This window comes from Pristis pectinata, chromosome 6 (genome assembly GCF_009764475.1).
Source record: "Pristis pectinata isolate sPriPec2 chromosome 6, sPriPec2.1.pri, whole genome shotgun sequence".
Classification (NCBI taxonomy): domain Eukaryota; kingdom Metazoa; phylum Chordata; class Chondrichthyes; order Rhinopristiformes; family Pristidae; genus Pristis; species Pristis pectinata.
The window spans coordinates 58,124,050-58,150,000 of NC_067410.1; the positions used below are offsets into that span (position 1 = coordinate 58,124,050).

Below are 25,951 nucleotides of genomic sequence, written 5' to 3' on the forward strand. Positions count from 1 at the left end.
AATATGATCCATGTTTGAGACAGAATATGGGGGGGTGGGGAAGGAATGTCAGACAGCCTTGGCTTGACTGAGTCCAAGTGATGGGCTACAAATTGTGTATTTTTTTTAAAAATAACAGCCTGAAGAAACTGTGACTTGTGGGATTTAAAGCTTGGTGTAGAGGGGAAATTATTTTGGAACTGAGAACAGCACAGAAGAGAAACTATACAGACTTGATAGGGTGGATAAATATGAACTGTTTGCCACTAGTTTTAAAATTTGGTTTATTGAATGTTGGTGTCTAGTTGCAAATCCTGGTAGGGGGTTCCCCTTGCAACCAAAAACAGTCTGAGTAAACAGAAGGAGAAATTCAATCTGACATTAAGTTATTACCTCCTCTAACACCACCTCTACAACAAAAGATGACGGGTTGCATAAAGCTTAGATCTTGTTATTACCTGTACCTACACTTTGTAATAGTTCTTTTTGGACTTTCCTTCTAAGTAAATCGCATCAAGGATCAGTACAAGGTCTTGGTGCGAATCCCCCCTGATAACGAGAAAAGCAATTTGATCCGAATTGAAGGTGACCCACAAGGAGTTCAAGATGCTAAAAAGGAACTGTTGGAGCTTGCATCCAGAATGGTGAGTAGTGAGAATGAAAAGGTGTGGTAGTAAACTGGTTTGGAATGACCACTGTGAATTCTAACCCCAGTACAACACTTTTTGTTTCTGACTGTGTGCCACAGAAGTTAACATAACTTGCATGTGGTTAATGGCAGCTCTTTTTGTCAGTGTCAAATTCTGATAATGCTCTAAGTTGCAAATTCCCTGTGTATAAAGTGTTGTATGATGGTAAATTGTTGGTCATGGAATATCTTGCACCTAAATTCAAACCCAATCTTATCCAATGGCTGTTGACATGCATGTCTTGTTGGAACTGGGAGCTCTGGCATTTTTTTTATGCTGGTCTAGAGTTGACAAAGCTACTGAACATCCCTTTTCATTAACTTGACTGAGGGCTGCTGATTTAAAGCTGATTAGATCGAATTCTGAGAGCCTCTGTGCATTTACCCACCAGAGAAATAACTGAGATTTTTGAATGCAATTTAGTTGAGTGTGGCTATACACAGTGTTTTTTTTAAAAAATAACTTGAAATGAAAGGTTGGGCTTGTTCAGAATTGGGATTTCCTTTGGGGAAAGCTAATACTATTTTTCCTGGTACACAAGTGTTTTTTTGTATTTCTCCAGGTCCATATAAGGCAAGTAGAAAGTTGCCCATATTTTGGTCAATTTGGGTACAAGATTATGTTGCTATGTTATGCTGACTTCCATTAAGCACTAGTAGAATTTGAGGAGAAATCTTTTTAAACTCTCCTGATTTGGTATTGAGGTCATAGTTGTTTTTTTTTAAAAAAAATACTAACTCTGAGCTGGGATCAAATCTAGTTTTGCAAAGTGCCAGTCATTTAACCATGTTTTCAACATTGGGTACAGTTGAATGCAGTAAATGACTTAATCTCTTTACTGATTAAAACCATCTCTGCGATTCTCAGGAAAATGAGCGCACCAAGGACTTAATTATCGAGCATCGTTTCCACCGTACAATCATTGGCCAGAAGGGAGAGAAGGTTAAGGAGATCCGTGACAAGTTCCCTGAGGTAATCAGTGCTGGGAGCAGCTTTTTTATTTTTTTTCTGATTCTTGTTTCCATTTCCAATCTTTTGTTTAAAATTCCTATTATGTTAACTGTGGGTATCTCTCTCAAACCTTTTTCAGGTCATAATTAATTTCCCAGATCCAAATCAAAAGAGTGATATAGTGCAACTGCGTGGTCCCAAAAATGAAGTGGAGAAATGTGCCAAGTTCTTGAATAAAATTGTGGCTGAACTTGTAAGTGCTGGCCTGAGCTAGATCATCCAATTCCTTTTAAAAGGGGTTAGCAGAACAAGTGGAAGGTAAAGCCATTTGTGATGCAAGCTGCAGTGACAAAACATGAATGTTGAAATGGACATTTCTGTACTGCAGCTCATGGAATGGGATAAAGGTGGATGAGTCTGGGGAGTTTGGGTTCCCCCTGCCCCCTCCCCATTACTTACTGTTTGGGAGGAGAACTATAGTGATCTATTGTCAGCATAATCACATACACTTGCTGTAAATCCACAAATATTGTAGGAACCTACCTCTGAACAATTAGTCTTGTGACTGCAGCTTTTTTAAACAATATGGTTATAACTTGGCTGGATACTATTGGATGCTATGCCTTCTAAAATTCAATCTCCCTTATTCAAAGGGAGGAAACTACAGATGTATTGTTAGTCAAAGTTGTGGGTTAAGAGCAGTGGAGCAAGGGTGAGTGATGCATTTTTTATTAACACTACTGTTGATTTGTATTCACCTCTTTTAAATTTAGGTGGAAAATAGCTATTCAGTCTCTGTGCCCATCTTCAAGCAGTTTCACAAAAATATCATTGGGAAAGGAGGAGCAAATATCAAGAAGGTATTTAGTTATTGATTTTGCTTATTTACTAATTTCCAAGTCAGTGTTCACTGGTCTGGGAGCAGCATGCATGAGTAAATTTGAGTTGTGGCCTTCATTCTGTGGACACGTTGCAAGATCTGATTTTTAAATATGTTACCGGATGATGAGCATTAGAACTCTAATTAGGTTCTAATATTTCACATTGACACATTATTATTTATTATTATTATTCATTTAAAGCTATTGAAGTAGAGAGAATTATAGACTACTCAAGGAAGTGTATTGGATACAAAAATTTCCCACAACCCAACTGCAGGTATTGAATTGATACTTAAGATCCTCAAAGACATTGCTCTGACCTCTAGTTTGATGCCATTGAGGCAGTGTGAACAAGTGTAACTTGTAGATCAATCTACTTTTCCTTGGCCAATTTGCCAGTTTCCTGTGTATGTAGTACTTGAATTTTCAGTACAAATATTCAATGTCTCTTTTTCTACTTTCATTTTCACAACATTCCCCATGGCATCGTTCCATTGACATTGCCATTGCTAGATAAAAGCCTTGTTGAGTGGATGGTGAACCTAATTAGAAATGATAGAGAATCCCAAATTTGTGTTGGATTGTTCTGTCATTGTGATAGTACAGCTGATGCAGTGCTCGTGAAGCCTGGTTGATGAGCTATCACACAGCAGAAATGCTTACTATTACTACCTGGAGCCTAAACACCACCACCAACTTTTCACAACATTGTCACCACCATAACTCCTTGAACAGCTATGGATAGAGGAGTTGCAGCAAAGAAAAATTGGAAATCTGTTTAACCATTTGATGGAATCCTCCTTTGGGTTTATTTTCCTTATGATCCATACCATGGAATTCCTTGCAGAAAGTGAAAAGAATGAGTCGGTATTAAATTAAGCAGAGGTTGTGGTGTGATATTTAAATTTCATTACCTATTTTGTAGGAGGATTTCAATTGTGATCTTGGTAATTAAATTCCTCCTTTTGCTAGTCTGTCCATGAATTGGCACACTTCAACTCTGTGCATTGTCTCTACTCGAATTGGGAAGATGCCAGATTGTTTGACTAATTCTGCATGATGCATGGTATAATTGCAGCAATCAGGCTATTTTTGATAAGCATTCAATATTTTTTTCTTCCTTGCTCTAACATTGAGCTGGTTGCAAGTGTGAAATAGGGCATTGGAAGTGAATCTTTGTACTAAATTAACTGAATATTTGGAAGTTCATGATCACAGGTGGATTGAATAGAGGAATTTCAGCAAACCAAATGGCTAATCCATTTGCCTGCCCAGTCAAGCAGAGACTTCATTGTGAGCAGTAAATGGAATGAACTAAACTGATAACAGTACAAGTAGATTGTCATTTCACCTGGCAGGATTGTATGGGGTATTGGATATTGGAAATGAGGTAAAAGGGCAGCTGTTGCACCTCCTGCATGGGAAGGAGGTGTGGATTGGAACAGGCAGGGTTTGTGGTGCTTGTATGGAATAAATGGTTCTGATTTATGCCAGCTTTCTATCAGTCCCTGTTGTCTGCTTTGCATCTTACTTCAGGTCTGCTTGGCAAAATACTTGATGGTAATACAGCAGACAGAAATTGCATTGAGAGTTCCTAAAGTTGAGCACAATCTTTCTCTCCTGAATCAGTGCTTCAGTAAAATAGTTTTCTGTATTTATTCAGTTCATTTCCCTGGATTACTTTGTATCCTTGGAGTGGGGAAGAATATTAATGCTACTGTTTTCAGATATGTGGCCCTCTTTGTTTAGAAAGTAATGGGTATCCCTAATTGTCAGCAACCTCCATTAGACTCTGAATATTTTATAATTCCAATTATTCCAGATTTTATCCAGGTGTCTAGAGTGGAGTGATGATTTTGTCTTTTTTTTAAACTGTATTCAACCAGAAATGTGTGGCTCCCCCCCACCCATCACCACTCCCCATGGTGCTATACATCTGATGTGAAATTTCAATTACAGTAAAGTCAATTAAATGCAACAGAATAAGTTTTTTTTGCAAGAAATAAGACTTCGTAATGTTATCACATGAGATGTTTAATGGCAAAGCTGGTTGTGTTATTGTCCCTACACTTTTGCTCTTTATTACTCCATCCTGGTTTCCAAGATCTGAACAGGAGTGGAGCCAATTCACAGTTCCCACCAGCCCCCACCCCACCCCCCCACCCCCAGGCATTTCACCTCCAATCCAGAACAAAGGGAACACCCTGAGTCTCGTCGTCGTCTCCTCCTCCCCTCTTCCATGGTCCACTACTCTCTCCTACCAGATTCCTACTTCCTCTTCAGCCCTACCTATTGCCTCTCAGCTTCTTACATCTTTCTTTTCTTCCCCAACTCCCCTATCACCTGCCTGTGTGCACCCCACAAACCTTATTCTGGCTTCTGCCCTCTTCCTTTCCAGTCCTGATGAAGGATCTTGGCCCAACATTGTCAACAGTTTATTTCCCTCCATGGATGCTGCCTGACCTGAGTTCGTCCAGCACTACTTGTGTTGCTCCAGATTCCAGCATCTGCAGAATTTGTGTCTCTGTATGCAGATGTTTCGCACATGTTCTGAGGCTAAGCTCCAAGTTGTACCTCACTGATGCACGAGGGGGTGGGCCTAACAATAAACATCGGCAAAACGTACATCCTCTACCAACCTGCCCCACCCTATTCAACAAAGGATTGCAGCAATTGTGGGCCACTTCATAGTCAAACAGCAGGGAAACAGGCCCTTTGGCCCAACTGGTCCATGCTGACCAAGGTGCCCCATCCAAGCTTGTTCCATTTGCCAGCATTTGGCCCATAACCTTTAAACCTTTTCCAATCCATGTACCTGTCCAATTGTCCTCTTCCATGTTTTGGGATCCATCTGTGAAGGCAAACATTGATGCAGTTCTTCCACTGTATGCCAGCACATCCTTTTGCTTGTGTGTGTGAAGAGAAAGGTGTTTGAAGATAGCCATCACATATCTGGTTCAGAACTTGTGGTTTACTAGGCAACTGATCTCTGCCCTCTGTATTCTTCTAAGACTTGGACTAACTGGAGTGTAACTACAAACAGAGCAAAATCCCCTGGCAGGATAAGTGAATCAACACTGTTCTTTCCCAATTAACATTCTCCTGATTCCACTTGGTTGTGGCAGATCACATTGTTTGCATGTCCAGTGTCACCAGAATCCCAACTACTGTTCTTTGTCATGTAGGAATTGCCCAGATGGACAGGGGAAAAGATTTGAGGATGTTCTCAAAGGCCCCTTGATGTCTGGGGTGGGGTGGTTTGTAAGGAACTGCCCCACTGACTCTGGGGATTCCACATGATCACTGAAAGTTTCTAGTCCATATATCGGGAACACAAAATCCAATTCAAACAGTAAAAGAAGCCTACCACCTCAACTGCCCACCCATTCATCCTGTCAAGCACCTGCACTATGGAAGAATCTGTGGGTCCAATATTGACCCTGTCAGCCACCAGATTGGAAGCTAGTTGTGTCCCATCCTGAGGCTGATTTGTGGTAGTTTGGTATATGGAATGATCAATGGCTTTGTAGCCCATACAAGGACCATTGGCGCAAGATGCTATTTAATTCTTTTCAGTTTAATTTAATATCCTTCTATAGATTATTTCCCCCCACCCCCCCCCCATACACACAATCCTTAAAGTCAAATAAAAACAAGTACTTGAGTGACTAACGTTGAATAATCCACAAAAAAGGATCTTCAGTTGCGTCCAATGCTGTGCAATGCATCTGCTGAAAAAGATGAGTTCTTGCATTTGTGACAAGCTTATTGTTGAGTAATGTTTCTTTTTGGGTGTAGGAATAGATATTCTATCAATGTCTTTTTGGAAATAAGAATTTTTGATTTCTCCACCTCAAGTAAATTTAAAGAAAAAATCTTAACATTAGTAAACAATCCACACAAATAGTTTCAAATAAGTGGGCCTGCAATTTTGTTTCTGGGTTTCCTTTTACAAAAGTGCTTAGTCCATCAAGAGCATGGGGAAGATGTGCTTTTGCCTAGTCATAATTTGTGGTACCCCTGTCAATGACAACGGCTACTAACTTTCATTTCACCAACTCAATAAAATGAGCATGGCATTTTGAGCGTTTTTTTAATTATTTCCAGATTCGTGAAGAAACCAATACAAAGATTGATCTGCCAGCGGAGAACAGCAACTCTGAGATGATCATTATCACGGGAAAGAAATCCAACTGTGAAATAGCTCGTTCCAGGATCCTGGCCATCCAGAAGGAACTGGTAGGTGCCACTTCCAGTTAGTCTGCAGATTAAAGTTCTTTGAGAGGAGATTTAAAATGCCCTTGCTATAAAAGGGACTCATGATTTCTGCTGTCCCGGAGGGTCTAATTTTACTGTAAGTACTTAGTTGATTGAAGCAGGAGGTTCATGTCCACTATTCATTTTGTCGGTTTATTTGGGATTTCCAAGGGGATGGTGTTTAGATGGAGGATTAGGAAATATTGTACTACTTTCCTCCTCTTGGAGGAAAAGCTATATGGAAGCTTTTTTCATCTTGTAGAAGGAGGTGACGGTCATACAGCATGGAAATGGGCCTTTCAGTGCTCAGCTCATAAGGCACCCATTTAACTTTTCACCCTCCCTCTTCACCCCCCTCCCCACAAATTCCCATAAATATCCCCCTAGAGTTTCATAAATATCCCCCTATTGATGTGCAATAGCTAATCTACTGATACATGCTGTCACAGGAAGTGCAAACTCTCACATTGACTCTCATGGTCATGAGACTTTGTTAATTACCAGGTTGGACATGTTCTCTGTTGCTGAGAACAGAACTAATTGGCTCTCCAGATATTTCCCTTGCCTTCCTGCACCCAAATTCTGCCTTAGACCAGCTGTAGAAGCTGTTAATGTGCTTTGAAAGGTCAGTTACTCCACTAAGTTGGATGAGCAATGAAGTATTCCAGGGTGACTGAATGGCAAGTCTTTAAACCACTGAGTTTAGCCTAGAATGCTGGCTAGTATTGGGTGTATGAAATGTGTTCTGCAACATTAATGTCCTTTTAATGAGCACAAGAATTCAGCCAAAGAGGTTTTTTCCCTGTTCTGTTAACGGGTAGTTTCTCCTTCCAGGCAAACATCACCGAAGTCGAAGTTTGCATTCCAGCTAAACTCCACAATTCCCTGATCGGTGCAAAGGGCCGTTTTGTCCGCTCCATCATGGAGGAGTGTGGAGGTGTGCACATCCACTTTCCCACTGAAGGCTCAGGCAGTGACACAGTCACCATCAGAGGATCTACTGAGGAAGTTGACAAGGCGAAGAAGCAGCTCCTTCACCTGGCTGAGGAGAAGGTAACTCAATGCCAGTTGGAGTTGGAAAACTCCTTTACGTGGCTCCCTAGCTATTCAAGCATGTTCTTGCAGTCTCTGGTGTATCTAGAAGGGAGAAAAATGTGAAGTGACAAAGGACTGAAATATTGTGCTTTTCATCCTGAAAGGACCAGCAGCTCTAACCTCGTGTTCAGACAGAAGGTTATGTGCCAGACACCATTCTAGAAATCATGTGAGCTCAAACTTGGTTGACAGTGCAGGTTGTGCACTCTTGAGCCTGTTAACTTTTGGGTGAGATGTTAAGCTTAATCCTATCCTCATTATATGCTAAATTCTTTTTCAATGCTGTTCCTTGCTGCATTGGACAATTTTCAATTTGCAACCAACATCTTAAAATAGATTTTATAATTTCTTTCATTACCATTTATTGGATCTTGCTGTGTGGAAATGGGCTGCCTCATTTCCTAAATTAGCAACATGTTTGTACTTCAAGAAAACTTGTAAGGGGTTTGGGATGTCTTGAGGCTATGAAATACGTTGAATAAGTCATTGAATTTGGCCTGAATGAAAGTGGAGCAACAAATGGTCCTAATAACACTACACAATGTAATCATCTGAAACATAGTTGACTTTGTGCGAAATACTATTTGAAATATCATTTAAGTGTCCAAGTTGCAACTGATAAATTGCATTGATGTTAAACACTAGAGTTGCCTAACTGCATCTTGCCCATGTGATGTAATTTGAGTAGTCGCTACAACTTTCCCTTGTTCTGTGGAATGCCTGACAATTGAATTTCATCTCGTGATTTTATTTTTAATCTGCTTTTGAATGATCAAAGATAAAGATGGAATAGAATATTTTTATGAAGTATTACTTGCCTGACTTGTCTAGCTGCCTCCAATAATTTCTTAAGATGAAGGGTGGAGCAGAACACAAGGCTCAAGTAGCAAAGATAATTGTAATACACAGTACTAACACTTGGCTATTATAACCAATAAATTCCAAGAAGACTGGAGGTGATGTGAAAGTGATCTTCTGGAGAAGAGTGAAATTGATGCTTTATCTCAACACTCAAATTGTAGGGAGGACACAGTGCATAAAAGGCTGAACAATTTGAACTTGAAAGAGATGTACCAACAAAGTATGGGAGAGGTAGCAACATTGGGATGTGAATGTAGGTGGTGTGATTAGTAAGCTTGTAGATGAAATTGGCGGTGTTGATAGGGAGGTGGGTAGTCTTTGGCTACAGAACAATATTGATAATTGGTGAAATGGGCAGAACAATGACTGTTTAATCCTGAAAAAATATAAAATGTAATTTGGGAAAACTAAGGAGGTTGGGATGTACACAATGAGTGGGGGACCCTGATTACATTTTTGGGGATTCCTGAAGGGAATGGTATGAGTAGATAAGTGAGAACAAACTGCTCAATGCAAAGCTGCACTCATTAATTTATTCCACCTATTGAAGCGATCTCTTCCTGCTCCTGGTTAAACAAGTCTCTGGTTGGCTCTCTATTTTGCCATTCAGCACACAAAACAATTTTCTAAATATTATACATCTCTATGCACAGCAAATCAAGAACCATACCTGTGAGCTGCGTGCCAAGCCAGAGTACCACAAGTTTCTGATTGGACGAGGTGGAGCCAACATCCGTAAGGTGCGGGATAACACAGGAGCTCGGATCATTTTCCCTATGGCAGATGACAAAGAACAAGAGCTAATCACTATTGTTGGTACAGAGGAAGCTGTCAAAGAGGCTCAAAAGGAACTGGAAATTCTCATTAAAAACCTGGTAAGGTTTGTTGCCTTGGATAAATAATTGCAGAGGTTAGACCAGTGACATGTACCCCAATGTGAGCTGGTGCTTTGGAGGATGAAAACAATAGTTGCTCCAAGTGATCATTCTCTGAATGTGATACTTGACTATGGATGCTGGGTTACTCAGGCTTAGGACAATCTCTGCTAGGGTCTATTCTTCCTCCACATCTTCGAAGGTGGGATGCTGATTCCTTGCATTAGCCCAGAGATGCTGAAGTCAACTGGGGATTACATCTGGGGCTACTGAGCATGTGGATATGTGGTCTACAAGGTGGTGAGTTTAACCCACTAAACTATTGAGCCTGCTGGGGTATTGGAAAGACAGAAACTACCCACAGTCATGAGTAAGGGGAAATTCAGAGTGAGGAGAAGCCTTGTGTGAGAAGCATGTTGTGAAGGGAGCTATAGTGCTTTAACAAAGCTGAACATTTAAGTAGCAATACTATCCATTGGGTGGCAATACAGACAAGCCACGAGTTCAAATACTGAATGAATGCAAGATGTTGAACTTGTCTCCAGTTTGGAGTGATGAAGTGAATCCAAATGTAAACAACTTGGTTTGCCCAAGACATATTTGTCAATGTTTTTAACTTGTAGTTGTAATGTTTTTAATGCATTTTACTGCTTCTCAGTCTTCACTTCCAGCTTGTCACAGATTGCAGTAAGGTTTGGTCTGTGTGTTGGCTATGAGGGGAGAAGACTCCTCACTAACATTTGTTTGCTTCCTTTTGCAGGATGAAGTTGTAGAAGATGCAATGACCGTTGACCCCAAGCATCACCGGTACTTCGTGATACGCCGTGGGCAGGTTTTACGGGATATTGCAGATGAATATGGTGGCGTGATGGTCAGCTTCCCTCGTACTGGAACACAGAGTGACAAAGTGACACTGAAGGGTGCCAAGGATTGTGTGGAGGCTGCCAAGAAACGCATGCAGGAGATCATTGAAGATCTGGTACTGGAGAGTTCAGCATTATTGTATCTTGAATTCTTGCCCTGGCTGTAAATTTGTATTAAGACTGTATTGGGTTTGATTTGAGTTGTTATATGGCCAATTCCACGACGTTGTAGCCGGTGTCCATTTGGGGAAGTATCCTTATCCCACTTCTAAAATACTGAACTAATTGTAGAAGGAACCAAGCTGGAATATAAATCCATCCAAATTGTTGTTCTTCTCATTATCGAGCTTTATCCAATAAAGTTGTTGTACTCGAGCATAGAATTAAGATAAAAGTAGATTGGGTCCATCCTAAGAGGAATGAATGGAGTGATACCTGCTCTACAGGTGTGGTTACAGGTTGCGTGTTTAGCCTGAATCTAGCAGCTTGATGTGACTTCTTTGTATGGCAACTTGATGGTCTGTTGCTTGGACTGGGTTGAGGCTGGTAGGTAAAGGCTGCAAGAATTGTGGTATGACAGAATTTCATTGTACCAGTTCCACCTTGAGTGAAAGTATAATGCATTGGGCTGAGTCAACATGGTTGGTGGTTCATTTGCATTCAGTTGCTCGCAGGAATGTGTACTGAACTTGTCCTGGGTCTATGGTGGGTCAGTGCAAGGTGAATTCAACAGAGGAGCTCTGATATGCTAGGACTCCTTGGCATTACATTGTGGAATTGTTTCTGCAACCCTGCAACCAGACCAGGAATGGGATCCAGGTCATCATTCATTTGAATGGGGATTCACTGACTGGAGATGTAGTTGGTCTGGAGACTTGACAAAGGATTAAAAACCATTTAGTGTTTCGATGAAAATGTTTAACTACTTGAACTGTTAATACAATTGGTTAAAAAGTCTTAAAGCCTCAATCTTGACCATACTCACTTGTTTTGTTGGTGAATTTTGGGTGACTTGCCTCAGCAGTACCCTAGCTGACATCTAGTTGGTAGTGAAGCTTCCCAGCATCTTGGTGCCCAGTCCCAGGGTCAGAAGGTTGAGTATTATTGGGCCCATGCTTCCCTGTAAGTTTATTAAAGATGTGTAGAGAGCAAAGCTTGAGTAGTGGGCTGAATTGAGCAAGCTTCAACCCATTGGCTACCTGTGTTTTGTCCTGAGCACATTAACCTGTGCTGTGTTTGGATTCCATAAATGTTTGCTCTTCACTGTCTCCTCCAAGTGAATGCTCTTGCTGCTCCCTTCAGTCTTGTCCTACCCTGCCTCGCCAGTGTACATTTTGTCATTGGGGTTTTGCACAAAAGAATATTCTGATTGGATCCTGTGCATTAGACACTTCAGTAACTGTACCTCTCTGAACCACAATATACTCATTTGGTATTGGTGAGATGAGGGTTGAGCAGAGAACATGAGACTGGTAGACTGAACATGAAGTGTCTGGGTGAACAAATATTCAGTCCAAGCTGTAGATTTTTTTTGTAAAAGATTGTCTTGGAATTGAACAGTAAAGGACCTTCCTTTGCAGTAACTTGATGCACAAAAAGTAACTGAGCCACAGTCTTGTTGCAAATGTGTTGTTAGAGCCATTAAGTCATCCTTTATCTGGAGACTGCAGACTAACTGGCTGGCTGTCAGATTTTGCTCAATACAGCCCAAAAGTCCTGGCTTTCCAAGAATGAAAATTGAAAAAACGGCATTAGTTTACTGGGCACTTAATTTTGAAGCTGTGACAGATATCTACTGCTGATCTGGCTGTTTGGCATGTTTTGCAGTGATCAAGAATGAAGCCTGCAAGTAGACAACAGACAAATGAAGCAGCTTTCAATGCTTGCTATTTTCTAATGAGTGTCGCTGACTAGGAATCTGACATTGGGGATGTGTGTGCAATGAAACCTTGGTGGTTTCCTTTTACCGGTGCTCTGGCAGGGATCCTCAAACCAGGCACCACCACCTCTGCCTTCATGACTCATTCATGCAAACACGATGACTTGTTTTATATGATACCCACTCTTAGTAAAGAAGGTGGCTAATTATGGCTTGATGCCTGTTTTTGTGCTTCTATGACATCAATTTCTTCTCAAACCCTCTTTTTGCTTCCCATCTTTGCCTTGCCACATAAGCACAAGAAAATAGGAGCAAGAGTAGGCCACTTGGATTCTGAAGCGTATCCTTCCAACTGGTATGGTCATGGCAGATCTGCTGGTCTCAACTCCTCTATGCCAGTTCCTCAATCTTTCAAATATTATCTATCTCCACCTTTTTAAATCTAATGATCTGGCCTCCACCACCCTTGGGGGCAGCTATTCCAGAGGTTTGCCAGCCTCCAAGACCTCCCCTTTAACCCACTTTGCTGTAAATCACCGAATCCTCATCTTGCAAGTATAGAGTGTATTTCACTCCCGGTAACTTGTATTTTATTAATACAGGAAGCTCAGGTAACCATCGAGTGCGTAATTCCGCAGAAGTTCCACCGGATAGTGATGGGTGCCAAAGGCTTGAAGGTGCAGCAGATTACCAAGGATCACAATGTGCAGATTAAATTCCCTGAACGTGAGGAGACCCAAGGTACAGCTACTGCAAACCTACATCAATGTTGTGATTAATAATAATCCAGAGCCACATTTAACCTTGGCAAGAAAAGTGCCATAAAATTGAATCTGGCATACCTGGGACTTTGATGCCAGATTGGCAGATTTTTCCTGACTATTGAATGTTCTTTCAATTAGTATTACTAACATACTTTGGGTTCACTGGAAAGTTTATAATACTGTATAGCATCTTAAAAAGTGTATCCAGTCAGTTTAAAGGAACCATAGGGAAATAGGGCCTTGGTGAATTTAAAGGGAGTGTGGGGAATATCACCTGGTGAGCCAGATGGAAAGTCATTGGAATTGCTGAATAGTTGGATTGCAGATTAATCCCAATTGCTGTAATTGGGATTTACCATTCACTTGCATCTAGGATGTGTAGAAATGTTTCATTCAGTCCAACAGGTTAATACTGGTGTCAAGTCTTTTTTGTCAAAACATCCTATAGGCCTTCCCCAGCTTATGAATGCCTGATTTATGAACACCCCTACATATGAGCTCCCAAAATATTATTAAATGCGAGAGTCTGATGTACCCACATATGTTTGTTCCTACGAACAGCAGAACTAGTTTCCTCTCTCCACTTTTGGTAACTGTTCGCTTTTCAGTCTATGCTTTTACCATTCATTACAATACTGTGGCAGTATCATTACTACATTGAGTGATTTTTGTTTAATCATTATGTATGTATTTTACAACGTGGACAAATCAACTTGGGGAGGTCTATAAAAACAACTAGTTTGTTACCTGGGGACAGCCTGTATTTCTTTCTCTCTTTGGCCAGTTTGTCTTGCATTTGTACAGTGGAGCTGTTAGTGCCAGGATTAAACATTCTTTAATAAAATCCATGAAGACTAATACTTTCACAAGTACATGTCCCCATAATGAGTAAATTGGTTTTGACACAACCTGCTCATTGATGTCCTCTTGGAATTTCCAGCTTTGACATCATTATTGTCTGCTCATCGTATGGCTTATGGCACAGGGTGAAAATATTAGTGTTAAAATTAGCCCATGCATTGGAAATAGCTTAAAAACTTCTGCAGGTTTGTATGCCATGGAAGATTCCATTGAGTTCTAGTTAACAGTAAATGTATTGTCTCAGACCGGAGTTTAAAAACCAGGCAAGCTAATTTTACAGAAGTTGGGTATTAGGCAAACGTGGATATGTTGAGGGCTAGTTGGCCATAATTAAGACACTATTTTGGAGAACCCTTAGCAGTATTGAGCTGCTTGTCTTGGATCTGGATTTCTTAATCTCAAGCGAGATAGGGTGACATGATCCAATAAGGTTCTGCTTGCAGTGAAGTGGCCATTCTTAGGAGCGGTTCTGTCTGGGGGAGATGGGTAGGACTCTTTATAACTTCGCCATTTAGTTTTTCTATTGTTTAAACAGCATTCTGTTCACTTTTTACCACCAACCTTGCATTTCCTCCCCCTTCGCCTCCTACCACACCCTGAAAACTATTCAAGTAAAGCTCCTGCTTGTTCCTTCATGTCATCTTCGCCCATTGTCAACATGTTCACTTGGTTCTCTTGACTCCTGGTGCTTTCATTTTTAAAGTTTTCATTGTAACCTTACCCTCTTCCTGTAACTTCAACCCAGATGTCACCTCTTGTGCTTCCTCCTCTCCCTTTGGTGCCACTCTGGCATCCAGGCTCTAAATTATGGAATTCTCTCTAAGTTGTCACTTAAATCCAAAACTTCTAATCAAGCTTTGGTCACCTGTCCAAATGGCTCAGTTTAAAAAGTTTTTGTTCTCTGATCATATTGTGAACTGCCTTAGGAAGATATTACAAATATTATATTTTGACATACATTCTAATTTCCACCCCAGTAGCTGAGCAACAAGTCCATGAGAATGGAGAGACCAATGGTGAAGTTAAGGAGGTCGATCCCTCTGTGCCCCGGAAAAATGACATCATTATCATTTCTGGGCGGAAGGAACGGTGTGAGGCAGCCAGAGATGCTTTGTTGGTAAGTTGGGAAGGAAAGTGAATTTTTGATATGAGCTACAATAATAGCATTAAAACCAAAAGAGAATACAGCAGCTTTGGGTGTGCTGGGGTGGAGAAGAGATCGTGAATGGTGGTTGAAGGGCCCATTTCCATGATGATGCATGAATTTCACAAGCACTGAAACAGATGTTTGGCTCAACTGAGTTTGTGCTGACCACCAAAGCACCCATTTCCACTAATCTCAATTTTATTCTCCCCATATTCCTATCAACAAGGAGTTCTTGGAATGAATGAGCTATATTCATACAGAACAGAAATGGGCCCTTTAGCCCATCTGTGCTGACAATCAACCACCCATTTACACTAATCCTTTTTTATTCTCCCTATATTCTCATGAACTACCCTCCCCAGATTCTACCACTCACCTACACAATATGATCAGTATAATGGCCAATTAACCTACCAACCTGCAGGCCTTTGGGATGTGGGAGGAAACTGGAGCACTTGGAGGAAATCAGTCACAAGGAAAACTTGCAAGTGCCACACAGATGGCACCTGAGGTCAGGATCAAACCTGGGTTGCTGGAGCTGTAGAGTCAATGCAACTGTGCTGCCCAGTCCCTTTCTGATCCAAATTTGTTTCAGCTTGAAACCAGAAGTGGTCCACTTGTAGGACCAGATGTTGCATCTTTTTGCAGTCTGGCTGTAGATGCCAGCATTTTCTGTTGTCACCAATAGTAAATTCTAGCTGTAGACTTTGGGCTGAAGTCCTCCTTTCACTTTCTTGTATTCTTTTAGGCACTGGTTCCTGTCACTATAGAAGTAGAAGTGCCCTATGACCTGCATCGTTACATCATTGGTCAGAAGGGAAGTGGTATACGCAAGATGATGGAAGAGTATGAGGTAAGAACTTGCTGTACTAATGTGCATCATAGCTGACTGAAACTGGACATGAAACTTTGTCAGTCTGTAAGTAACTACCAATAAAGCTGCCCCATCCTAGAATTAGTATTGTTTGTGCTCCCTCATTATTGCTCTACCAGCCACTTGAAATAACTTTTTTTTCCATACTGTTTGTTAATATATCCACCTGGCAGGTCCTGTGGTAGTTCAAAGCATCCCATTTTTCTCTAGTCACTCTTCAAAGCCAAGTTCTCCCAGTCCCCTTTGTCATCTCACTGCTGAGAGACATACAACAGGAAGCTTGCCCCTTTATTGTTGCTTCTCCATTCTGAAGATGGAATTGAGTATATTTGTTTTTTAGATTTAATGCAGTTAGGGAATTGTCATGATTTAAACTGGACCCCAATTTATGTGGTCGGGGGGGAGGGGGGTGGAAACTAGCTCTTTTCATCACTGTGGTACCTGTCATTATAGCCTCTACTCCCGCTAAAGGGATGTGGAACAGCACAAGTTCTGGATTGCTCAGTTTGGCACTTGTCGCCAGGTTGAAGGACTGGAGCCTGCTCTAGTATCTGCCTCCCTGGAAGTGAAGCTGAAGTGTGGGGATGCTGTTTAGTTCCTTGGGTTTGAGTCCCCTGATGATGACGATGGACTTTGTGCCAGGATTATTTACTCTAGTAAAGTTTGGAGGCTAGATGAAGAAGAAGTTGTATTTTTCACTTTTTTATAAACTGGGTTTTTCTGAATTGCACACGGACAAAAAAAAAGGAGTTGGGTTGGACAGCAGGAAGAAAACTTCTTTTTGCAGTACCTTTTACCCAGCAGAGCAAGATGGAAATGGGTTGGGATGGATAAAGAATCCGTCTTGAGCACTGGAACAAAGATGGTTCTTGTGGTTTTTAGAGTTGTTGTTCTGGGCTGTGATCTAGTGATAAGTTCCTGGAAGTAAAGGATTTTCTGGATTTTCTATAATTAGTTGGTTTTCTTATCCCAGGTAGTTTAGTTATGGGATGAGCAAATGCATTTATTTGATTGTATTGATGCCTTGTGCACATTTCCACGTGTTCCTGTGTCTTGGAGTTACATGCAATCCCTTTTCAACCTGCACTTTTATTTTGGAGAAGAGGCAAGAAACCTGCAACAGGCACCATCATTGGTGAATTGTCTATATCAATACAGTAATTGCAGACTTTGCAGTAATCAATTGGAAAATATGCACTGATCAGTACTAGGAAAGCTGAACCTAAATAGACATTTAGCATTTAAATAAGTAATTAAATTTTACGTATTTAAATGCTCCTCCACTAAGTTTTCCTGGAGGAAATCTCAGATGCAGGAGAGTTGAATGTTGCTGGAACCTGCTCAACATAACTAACCTGGGGTGCATACCTCCCAATGTTGATTAAATGAATTTGATTTTTATTTGGTAATTACACTTCAGCATCGAACTGTACCTGTGAAACCAGGTTTCAACAACAGTCCTTTCATTGAAGCATATTCCATGAATTTATGCCTTTCTGCATTAGCTTGCATTTGAATCATAGAGATCTACAACACGGAAACAGACCCTTCAGCCCACTTAGTTTGTACTGACCATCTACACTAATCTACATTTATGTTCCTTCCATATTCTCACCAACTTCCCTAGATTCTACCATACAAAGGGCAATTTAGTGGCCAATTAACTTTAACTACATATTTAACTTGTTATTAACAAGTTTTGAAATAGTTCATGAAGATTAGGTCCTTGATATTAATGGCTACTGTTATCTCAAGTTAATACTTGGATCTTGGGGAGAATCAATCATTGTTTGGGATGAACACTGATAGAGATCCCATTCCATCTAGTACAATGGAAACTCTATTTTTAATTTTGTGAACAGACTTATTATTAAACTTGTTAACTGTTTATTTTCTTTTGAACTCAGGTGAACATTGCTGTTCCTCCTCCTGAGGACCAGTCTGATATTATTAAAATCACTGGACTGGCTTCTCACTTGGACCGAGCTCGTGAGGGGCTGAATGAGCGGGTGAAGGAACTACAGATGGAGCAGGAGGACCGGGTAAGCAGATTTGGATGCTAGGCAATTGATCATCTTCAGGATGTCTGAACTCCAGATCATTCTTGTGTGCCTAGATCACTTCAAGTTGCCCTTGCCCAGACTAGACCAGTACCTTTCATTAATCTAGATACCTGGCATGGCTTGTTATAGTTTTGTATGGTGGGGTGAACTGTCCAGAATGAGGGGAGCTAACCTTAAAATAGGATGTCAGTTACTCTGGGATTTTGCTGCAATAGCAGTGGGTGTGTAGAACACACATCACCAGTGTTTTGGGGACAAGCTGAGAATTTTGAAGTTGTGAATTAGCTCCTGTTCCAACTGAGTATATTAAAATTTCAGTTTCTTTTGATACTAGGGTTGAAGTAATTCTGTAAGAACTGATTTCAATGCATTGAAGGTTGAGGTGCCCCTTTTAATTGTTGTGACTTCATGTGTTGTGTAGTTAAATCTTAAATCTTAGATGATCTTAAATGAAAGCACTTGGATGTTTTGTCAAATTAAAGACTGGGTACCATTGAATAGTGAGGCTTCCTCCTAGTGAATGGAGGAAGATTGCTACCTCTCATCAGCAGTGTGTGCACTTTCTCAAACATTTGACTGCTTTTTAAATGCCAATGGGAATAATTCTGTGAGCATCCAATGTCACTACCTAGGGTTGTCTAGCTGAGCTTGAATTTGCCTGTTTTTTTTTCCTTTTACACCTCCCTCCACCAAAAAAGGCCCTGAGGAGTTTCAAGTTGACAATCTCTGTGGATCCACGCTATCACCCAAAGATTATCGGAAGGAAGGGTGCAGTTATCACCCAGATTCGCATCGATCATGACGTGAATGTGCAGTTCCCCGACAAGAATGATGAAAATCAGGTATGGGGCCGTCCTTCTCATCCTATCAGTGTTTCCAAGTCATTGGCTGTATTTAAGGAAGAGACTGATAAGTTCTTGATTGGTAGGGGGGTTAAGGGTTATAGGAAGAAGATGGGAGAATCAGGTTGGCTGTGATTGAATGGTGGAGCAGACTCAATGGGCCAAATGGTCTAATTCTGCTCCTGTATCGTATGGTCTTCCACCTTGGGGAGGGTATTGCCACTAGGACGATGGATGAATTCCTTCATCCCACTCCAAGAAGTACCAGTGTTGAGAGCTGGTTATTTTAATTGCAAGGCCATCTTGAATTAATTCAATTGAATGTTTCTGAGGAGGTGTCTGTCAGAGGACCTTCCTGCTCTGTACAATGGGTGATCATGTCTGGACTAGTAGTTTCAAACCAGTTCAAAACATGGTCTTGAATTGAGATTTTAGGTCAAGTTGCCTAACTGGTGCATTCCATGTGTTTGTGTGTGGCTGGAGGTCAACTGTCCTTTTGAAAAGGCTGGGTCAGTAAATGAAGGAAGGAATTGAAGTGTACACCAGAAGGTTGGAGGTTCATGTACAGCATAAATGCTGGCTGAGACCAGTTGGGTCAATGCCCTATTTTTGAACCCACAAACACTAAATTTTTTTTTAATATTAAAAGTTGCATGATGGAGTGTAGTGACCCACTTCTGCCTGTTGCTTGGAGTGTATAAGAAACACAGTGCTGGAAATGCTTGGCATTTCCTTTTATCAGTAGTCTTGACAGTTCTAACAAAGGGTGTTTGACCTTAAATGTTAACTTTCTCTTCCCACAGATGCAGCCTGACCTCCTGAGTTTCCAATATTATCTGCTTTGCTCCAGATTTCCAGCATTTGCAGTTTTTTTTTTCTCTCCACCTGTTATTAGCAGGTTGGGTGCTGTGGTGTGCTCTGAGGATGCCCTGTGTCAGAAACTTTTGTGATGACTATGTTAGCCCAGGCAATCTGCTTTGCCACAGTGCACAAATGTAGCTAGTCTATTGCATCTAACCTGGGTCTTTTTCTCTGTGACAGGATCAGATAACCATCACTGGGTATGAGAAAAATACAGAATCTGCCAAGGAAGCCATCATGAAAATAGTTTCTGAGCTGGAGGAAATGATTTCTGAGGATATTACTCTCAACCATAAAGTTCATGCCCGTATTATTGGTGCCCGTGGGAAAGCCATCCGCAAGATCATGGAGGACTTTAAGGTGAGCAGCCCTGTTGAGTCCAACATCTGATGCTTTCATGCCAGAGCAAAGGGCTGCAGTTAATGGGATGAAAAAAGTCAGTGCCTCAGGGTGAAGAATGAAAGTGCAGGTGAATGCTGAGCAGAATCTGCTGTGAAACCACTGTCATGAGAGAGACCTTGAGCTGGATAGAATCTGTTGTGAGAAAATAGAATTAGTTCCGAATAGGGGTGAGAAACTAGCGTTGGCAGTTTGTACAAGTAGATTGCTACACAAATTTTCATGCAAAATTATCAAGCCTGTAATAATCATTTAAATGCTGAATACCTCCTGTGCTTGGCTAAAAATTCAATTCCAGTTATCCACACCTGGTCTGATCATGTTAACAGCTGATAATTTGGCTTGGTGTTGCCCTAAGACACCACTTGTACCCAGGCAGTATGGTTATCCTATAACAAGGAGGTTGCTGGGAGGGTGGGTGTCCCTGTACTGTGGAGTGACAGAATGATGAGACAGTTGGGGAAGGGTATTAAGTATAGATCAGGAATTTTGCAAACTGAGGGAAGGCTGCATGGGTCCTCTCTAGCGAAATAGACCATTGGTAAACTGGAAGCAAAATCTCTGTTCAAAACTCAAAGCTTCATTCTATATGAATGCTCTTCTGCCAGTTCTGAGCTTCACCTGCACCTCCATGGGGTAGTTCCTGCAGGACCTTTCCAAGTATACTTCATATATTTTGCCTCTGCTGCAGGTTGACATCCGTTTCCCTCCGTCTGCGGCAGAGGACCTGGACCGTGTCACTGTGACTGGTCTCCCTGAGAATGTGGATGAGGCTATTGACCATCTCTTAAACCTGGAGGAGGAATACGTAAGTGCATTTGAGTATTGTTGCTCTACCGATACAGACAATATCCTGCTTTTTAGCAGGTGAGGTCTTGGTGACTTTTCCAAGGTGCAGAAACTGGACTGGTTCTTCCAAATCTGGCCTCTTGTACATCCCTAATCAGGCATTAAGTCTTTAACTGTTTTGGGTTCAAGCTTGTAGGAAATTCCAAATTCTCTCCAAGCCTGGGACCTAAATGGTTAAAGACTTGTTAATTCTCTACGCCTTGTCTCCATTTAGATCCTCCTTGACTGAGCACTTAATGACAGGGTTCAGTGTCAAATTTTGCTTGTATCTGCTCCTATGAAATATTTCTCTAGGACACTGCCATATTAAAGTAGCTTTGTAAATCCAGATGTTCAAGAATGAGTAGACCAGAGATGCATCATCCCACTGACAGACCCCAATTTAGCAGGCAATCTATATAATGTGGGTAGAAAGCAGTCTTGCTACGGCTTAGAGAGCTTGGGTTACCTGAATTAAGCAGTTAAATTCTATTATTAGTAAGGCTTTTTCTTATTTTTAACCAACAGTAGGATGGCTTTTAACCTTTAATTAGTCCGCTGTTGCTATTTGACTGAAGGGTTTTACCATTCAGATGTAGTAGCTTTTCTGTTCACTTGCAATATATCCTCAAAGGAAAACAACAAAAAAAAAATTGCTGGAAACACTTAGCAGGTTAAGCAGCATCTGTGGAAAGGAGTTGACTATTTAAATCAATATTTCCAGCATTTTTAAAATTTTTTTTAACTGCAGATTTCTGGCATCTGGTTTTTGACTTGTAAAATGTTTTCTCCTCAGATGTCAGATGTTGTTGAGAGTGAGGCCATGCAGGCTTACATGAAGCCAGCCTCGCGTGTGGATGAACCAAAAACTTCCTCCAAGGGCTTTGTGGTCAGAGATGCCCCATGGACTAGCAGTACAGAGAAGGTAAGGAATGTTGGGGGTCTTGTGTTCCCAGTCCTGTTGGCCCAAGTACTCCAGTGGCCCTGTGGGAAGTATGGCATCAGCCTTGGTCCCCACTAGCAGCTTGTTGCGTGCGTTGTGATGGCAGGTTGTACTGTGGCCTGATAACCTGGAAGTGGTGCCTTGGGAGAAATCAAATGTGGGGGGAAGGGGGGGGGGGGGCGTGTGGAAATGAACAGAAGTAGGCCATGTCAGCCCCTCAAACCTGCCCTGCCATTCAATGTGATCATGGCTGATCTGACTTTGTCCCTAACTCTTCTGTGCCATTTTCCCCATGATCCTCCTTGTAAAACTTATCTACCTCCCCAGTGATCTAGGCTCTATAATACTCCTGGGGTAGAGAATTGTGGAGATTTGCCACCCTCTGAAGAAATCCCTACACGCCACTGTAGGGGGATAATTTCATACAGAAGTTTCTTATGACCTTTTCAGCCTGATGCTCTTGTCTACACATCAGTTTAAGCACAAGAAATCTGTCGCACAACAAAGTATTGGACTGCTATCCAGGCCTGTTCATGCCCAAGTGCTAATGTTCCTCTTCACTTTCCTTCCTGTCCTGAATGCAGTGACTTGTGTTTGCCCAGTCTGCAAGAGGTTGCCATGGCTCACAAACATCCTGCTCCACCTGTCAACACTTCATGCTAGTATCTAGTGCTTTGGAACACTACTCACTCGGAGGATGAGAATCCCATCCTTGTGGGCCACTTGCTAACTGGCAGTACATGTCACACCAAGGCAGGATGAGTACCTGCCACGGAGCTGGGTCAACTGTGATGCTCTGTGCTGTGCTTTGATTAATCTTTCCTTTAAATTAAGATCTTCTTATTAGGTTCTGTACTACGCAATGCTGCCACCTAATTTATTTTCATCTCAATTTGAGCAGAGTTTGAAACCCGGTGCCAGGTTTTAAACCAGAGTAGAAAATCTCAAGTCTTTAAAATGAAGGGTCCACTATGTCCTGTCCAAGGAGAACCCTCTACCCTGAACTTGTGTTATATAAACTTTCTGGTTGATGTTGTGGTTTGTGACATGTTTGTGGTTGGATTTATTGAAAATGTAATTTTTCTGAATTTGCCCTTCCTCCAGGCTCCGGATATGAGTAGCTCTGAAGATTTTCCGAGTTTTGGTGCTCCGGTTGCTCCAAAGACTTCACCATGGGGACCGAAGAGATTCTGAGTTGGGTGAAGGTTCCCCAGCTCTCCCCTTCCCCCACCCCACCCCACCCACCCCCAACTCCATACGGCTGGGCTACCAAGATGTGCTTCCTGTTTAATTCCAATTCAGCAGCCTAGCAAGTAATTAGTATAGCCAAAACTACTTCCTGTGTCACAAGTTTTCAAAAAAACACAAGCAGCATGATTATAGGTCAGACCTGTGAGCCTCATTTTATATTTATGTAATGGTGGCTCGTGTACCCCACAGCATTCCACATATCCTGACACGCACAACTCGATTGAAACTGCCTGGTGCTGACTTGTTTTGACGTGATTTTCACACTCAGCAGCCCCAATTGCATCTCTGCACTCAGCATACAACTTGCTCTGCAGTTTATTTTGGAGTTGAATTGACACTTTGCAGGGGTTTGAAGCAAAGACTGGGTGGGTTGTAGTCTCCTCCTTTGCCCCTGGAGCCAGCATCCTTTTCCCTGCCTTTGCAGTTTTCCTTAGAGTGCAGTCACTTTTAATCCTTCACTGCCTGTGGCTTTGGAGCCTCTATTCTATTGTTACACGTGTGCTTGGGACATGCCTGTAGTTCTAACAATCGTAGCATTCAGGAATGATGGTTAAAACCCAAATCCTAAATTGGCCTTGTCAATGCCAATCTAATGGACCCTCCAAAGCCATTGATAGAAGACCACTTTAAAGTTCATGGTCTCCTTGTGGCTTCCTCTCATCTTTGGGAGAAGGCTATTATCCACACTGTGATATTGCTTTGTCCAAAAATTTGATGATTGATTAAACTCTTGAGCACAGCGTGTAAATGGAACTCGATGGTCAGAGGCAGATGAATCCCAAGGGGGATTTTAAAAATAATCAAAAACAAGCCAAATGAAATCACTTCAACTATCCCACTGCCAAAGACTCTAACTTGCCATTTGCAAATGGCTCAAAGCTGGAGCAGTGACTGATGAACTAGTACAAAGGGTGAATCCTCAAATATCTACCCTGGGGGGTGTGTTTGTCTCCCCAAGTTTGCTCCTTGTAATGTAGATTTTCCTTTATATATAAAGAATTGGTTCCGTGAAGTAAAGACAACAAATTAGAATGATGTTTTGCCCACCCTCTGTTTTACTTAGTGTTTCTGTACAGTTTTCGTGTATAGAAAAGACACTAAATTATTAGACTTCTGTGCTTGTGTAAATATTATATCTCATGTTGACTTTGGGCCAGTTAGTGCAATTGTTCCAAAGAGCTTGGGAAAGGTGAAATGTACATTCTCACAGCAGAATGGACAAGATCTACCACTTGCATTCAGATGCAACAATATCATAAAGGGGAAAGATGTTTCTAAGGTGGAATTGATTTCCTCATGCAGGTGTGGACTGCCCAAGTCAGTTAACAAAAGTTAAGCAGTTCTTCTCTTCCACCTCCCCTCCCCAAAAAAAACACACACACACTACAGATTCAAGGCCAACACAGTCAGGTCGGTATAACACCTTTGCTGGATTTTTGTTCCTAGTAACTTGTGCAGTCTGGTTAACACCATGCTGTCTGGTCAACCCTCTTCCATGGCAGAATATCTAGAGATTGATGGGGATACAGGGGTAGGGAGGGGAGATCAAACCACAGGTTGTGCGAAGGATATTTTGTAGGTTGGGGGTTTTGCCCACCAACATAAAGGTGGACGTGGTGACTGGGATCCTTGTTACCTGAACAAGGAGGGTGGGTACAGTTTTCATTTAGGGTCTGTTGGCTTGAGAAACTAAACTTGCTGATATCCAAAAGCAGGGAGGGAAAAAAAAAGAACTTAAACACTAAGGTATTGGAAATGAGGTCATCTGAGTTTGATCTTTTTGATTTCTCTCCCTGTCATAACTGGCTCCTAGCAATCTTGCTTCACTGTGATAGAGGCGCTTACATCAGGACTTTCAGCCCAAATGGTTGAAGCAGTTTTGTTTATAAGACTGTTTTTCCAGGTTACTTCTCAGCATGTTTTCTGTCAACTTCAAGGAAACCCTGCCTCGTGGAGCTCTTAACTAGTTGGTTCTAAATATTGCTTCCCAATCTTTTAGATTTTGGAGAGATTGTCCTCTGAGTTTGCCAATTTACTGGTTATTGATTTAACTGTTTGAAAGCTTTCTAGTTTGTAAAACATTCCTGTCATAATGCCAGGAAAGGAAAAATTCGGCCCTCTTTAATGTTGTACCCCTTTTTACTGCAGCCCCATTGTCAGGTTCTGCCTGGAGACGAGGCAGTAATTGGTATCTGAGTGAGTAATGTATTAGCTTAGTGCCCCCTTTGTGTAGAACTTGTTGCTCCCTGCCCCAACTCATATCTCTTGTTCATGATCTCTTTGCTGGCACTTTAAACCCAAGGTGAGACTACACTTACAGACTCCTTAGTTGTGCAAGTGCATATCTTAGACTTTAAATTCATAGATCTGTTTTCATTACCTGGGGTTAAAAGAAAATTTGTTTTCCTTTTTTATGAACATGCTAATCTTCTCAGGGCTTCTGTGCAATTCCCTGGCACAGGCTGAGAACAATGGCAAAGGCTGTCTTTTTCCTAACGTGGAATTAAAATACCAGGGTGTGTATTTGGTACCATGTTCCCTAGTGGAATACAGCTCAGCCAGTGTTGTCAACCTGACAGCACACTATAGATTTGGTGTACTTTCAAAGTCTATGTCCAAGTATTAGGTGCCATGTCTCTTTGTTTTGGTTAGTTTGTTCAACCCATTAGTGTTCCATCACACCTTTTTTTTGTTCTCTTTCTCCACCCCCCCCCCCCCCCCCCCCCCCCCAAATTGACCCCTGTCCTGTTGATATGAAGGATTTGAGAAACAGGCCTGTTTTCATTGC

The 25,951-nt window shown here is 41.5% G+C and overlaps 1 protein-coding gene across 4 annotated transcripts in view; it reads left to right on the top strand.

Moving 5' to 3' along the window:
- The window catches only part of hdlbpa (high density lipoprotein binding protein a), a 54,154-nt gene extending 28,267 nt beyond the window's left edge, over positions 1-25,887 (top strand). For 3 of the 4 annotated variants that reach the window (XM_052017286.1, XM_052017287.1, XM_052017285.1), the window contains 17 exons: positions 484-623; positions 1,536-1,640; positions 1,759-1,872; positions 2,393-2,479; positions 6,608-6,739; positions 7,592-7,810; positions 9,367-9,588; positions 10,349-10,567; positions 12,933-13,071; positions 14,933-15,072; positions 15,851-15,955; positions 17,884-18,018; positions 18,738-18,881; positions 19,923-20,102; positions 20,833-20,949; positions 21,766-21,894; positions 23,017-25,887. In XM_052017286.1, coding sequence (XP_051873246.1) covers positions 484-623; positions 1,536-1,640; positions 1,759-1,872; positions 2,393-2,479; positions 6,608-6,739; positions 7,592-7,810; positions 9,367-9,588; positions 10,349-10,567; positions 12,933-13,071; positions 14,933-15,072; positions 15,851-15,955; positions 17,884-18,018; positions 18,738-18,881; positions 19,923-20,102; positions 20,833-20,949; positions 21,766-21,894; positions 23,017-23,106 — 2,417 coding nt within the window. In that variant the 3' untranslated portion in view covers positions 23,107-25,887. The remainder of the gene's footprint in view (positions 1-483; positions 624-1,535; positions 1,641-1,758; positions 1,873-2,392; positions 2,480-6,607; positions 6,740-7,591; positions 7,811-9,366; positions 9,589-10,348; positions 10,568-12,932; positions 13,072-14,932; positions 15,073-15,850; positions 15,956-17,883; positions 18,019-18,737; positions 18,882-19,922; positions 20,103-20,832; positions 20,950-21,765; positions 21,895-23,016) is intronic. The other variant, XM_052017288.1, reaches the window with a different exon arrangement.
- The last annotated feature ends 64 nt before the right edge of the window (positions 25,888-25,951 follow it).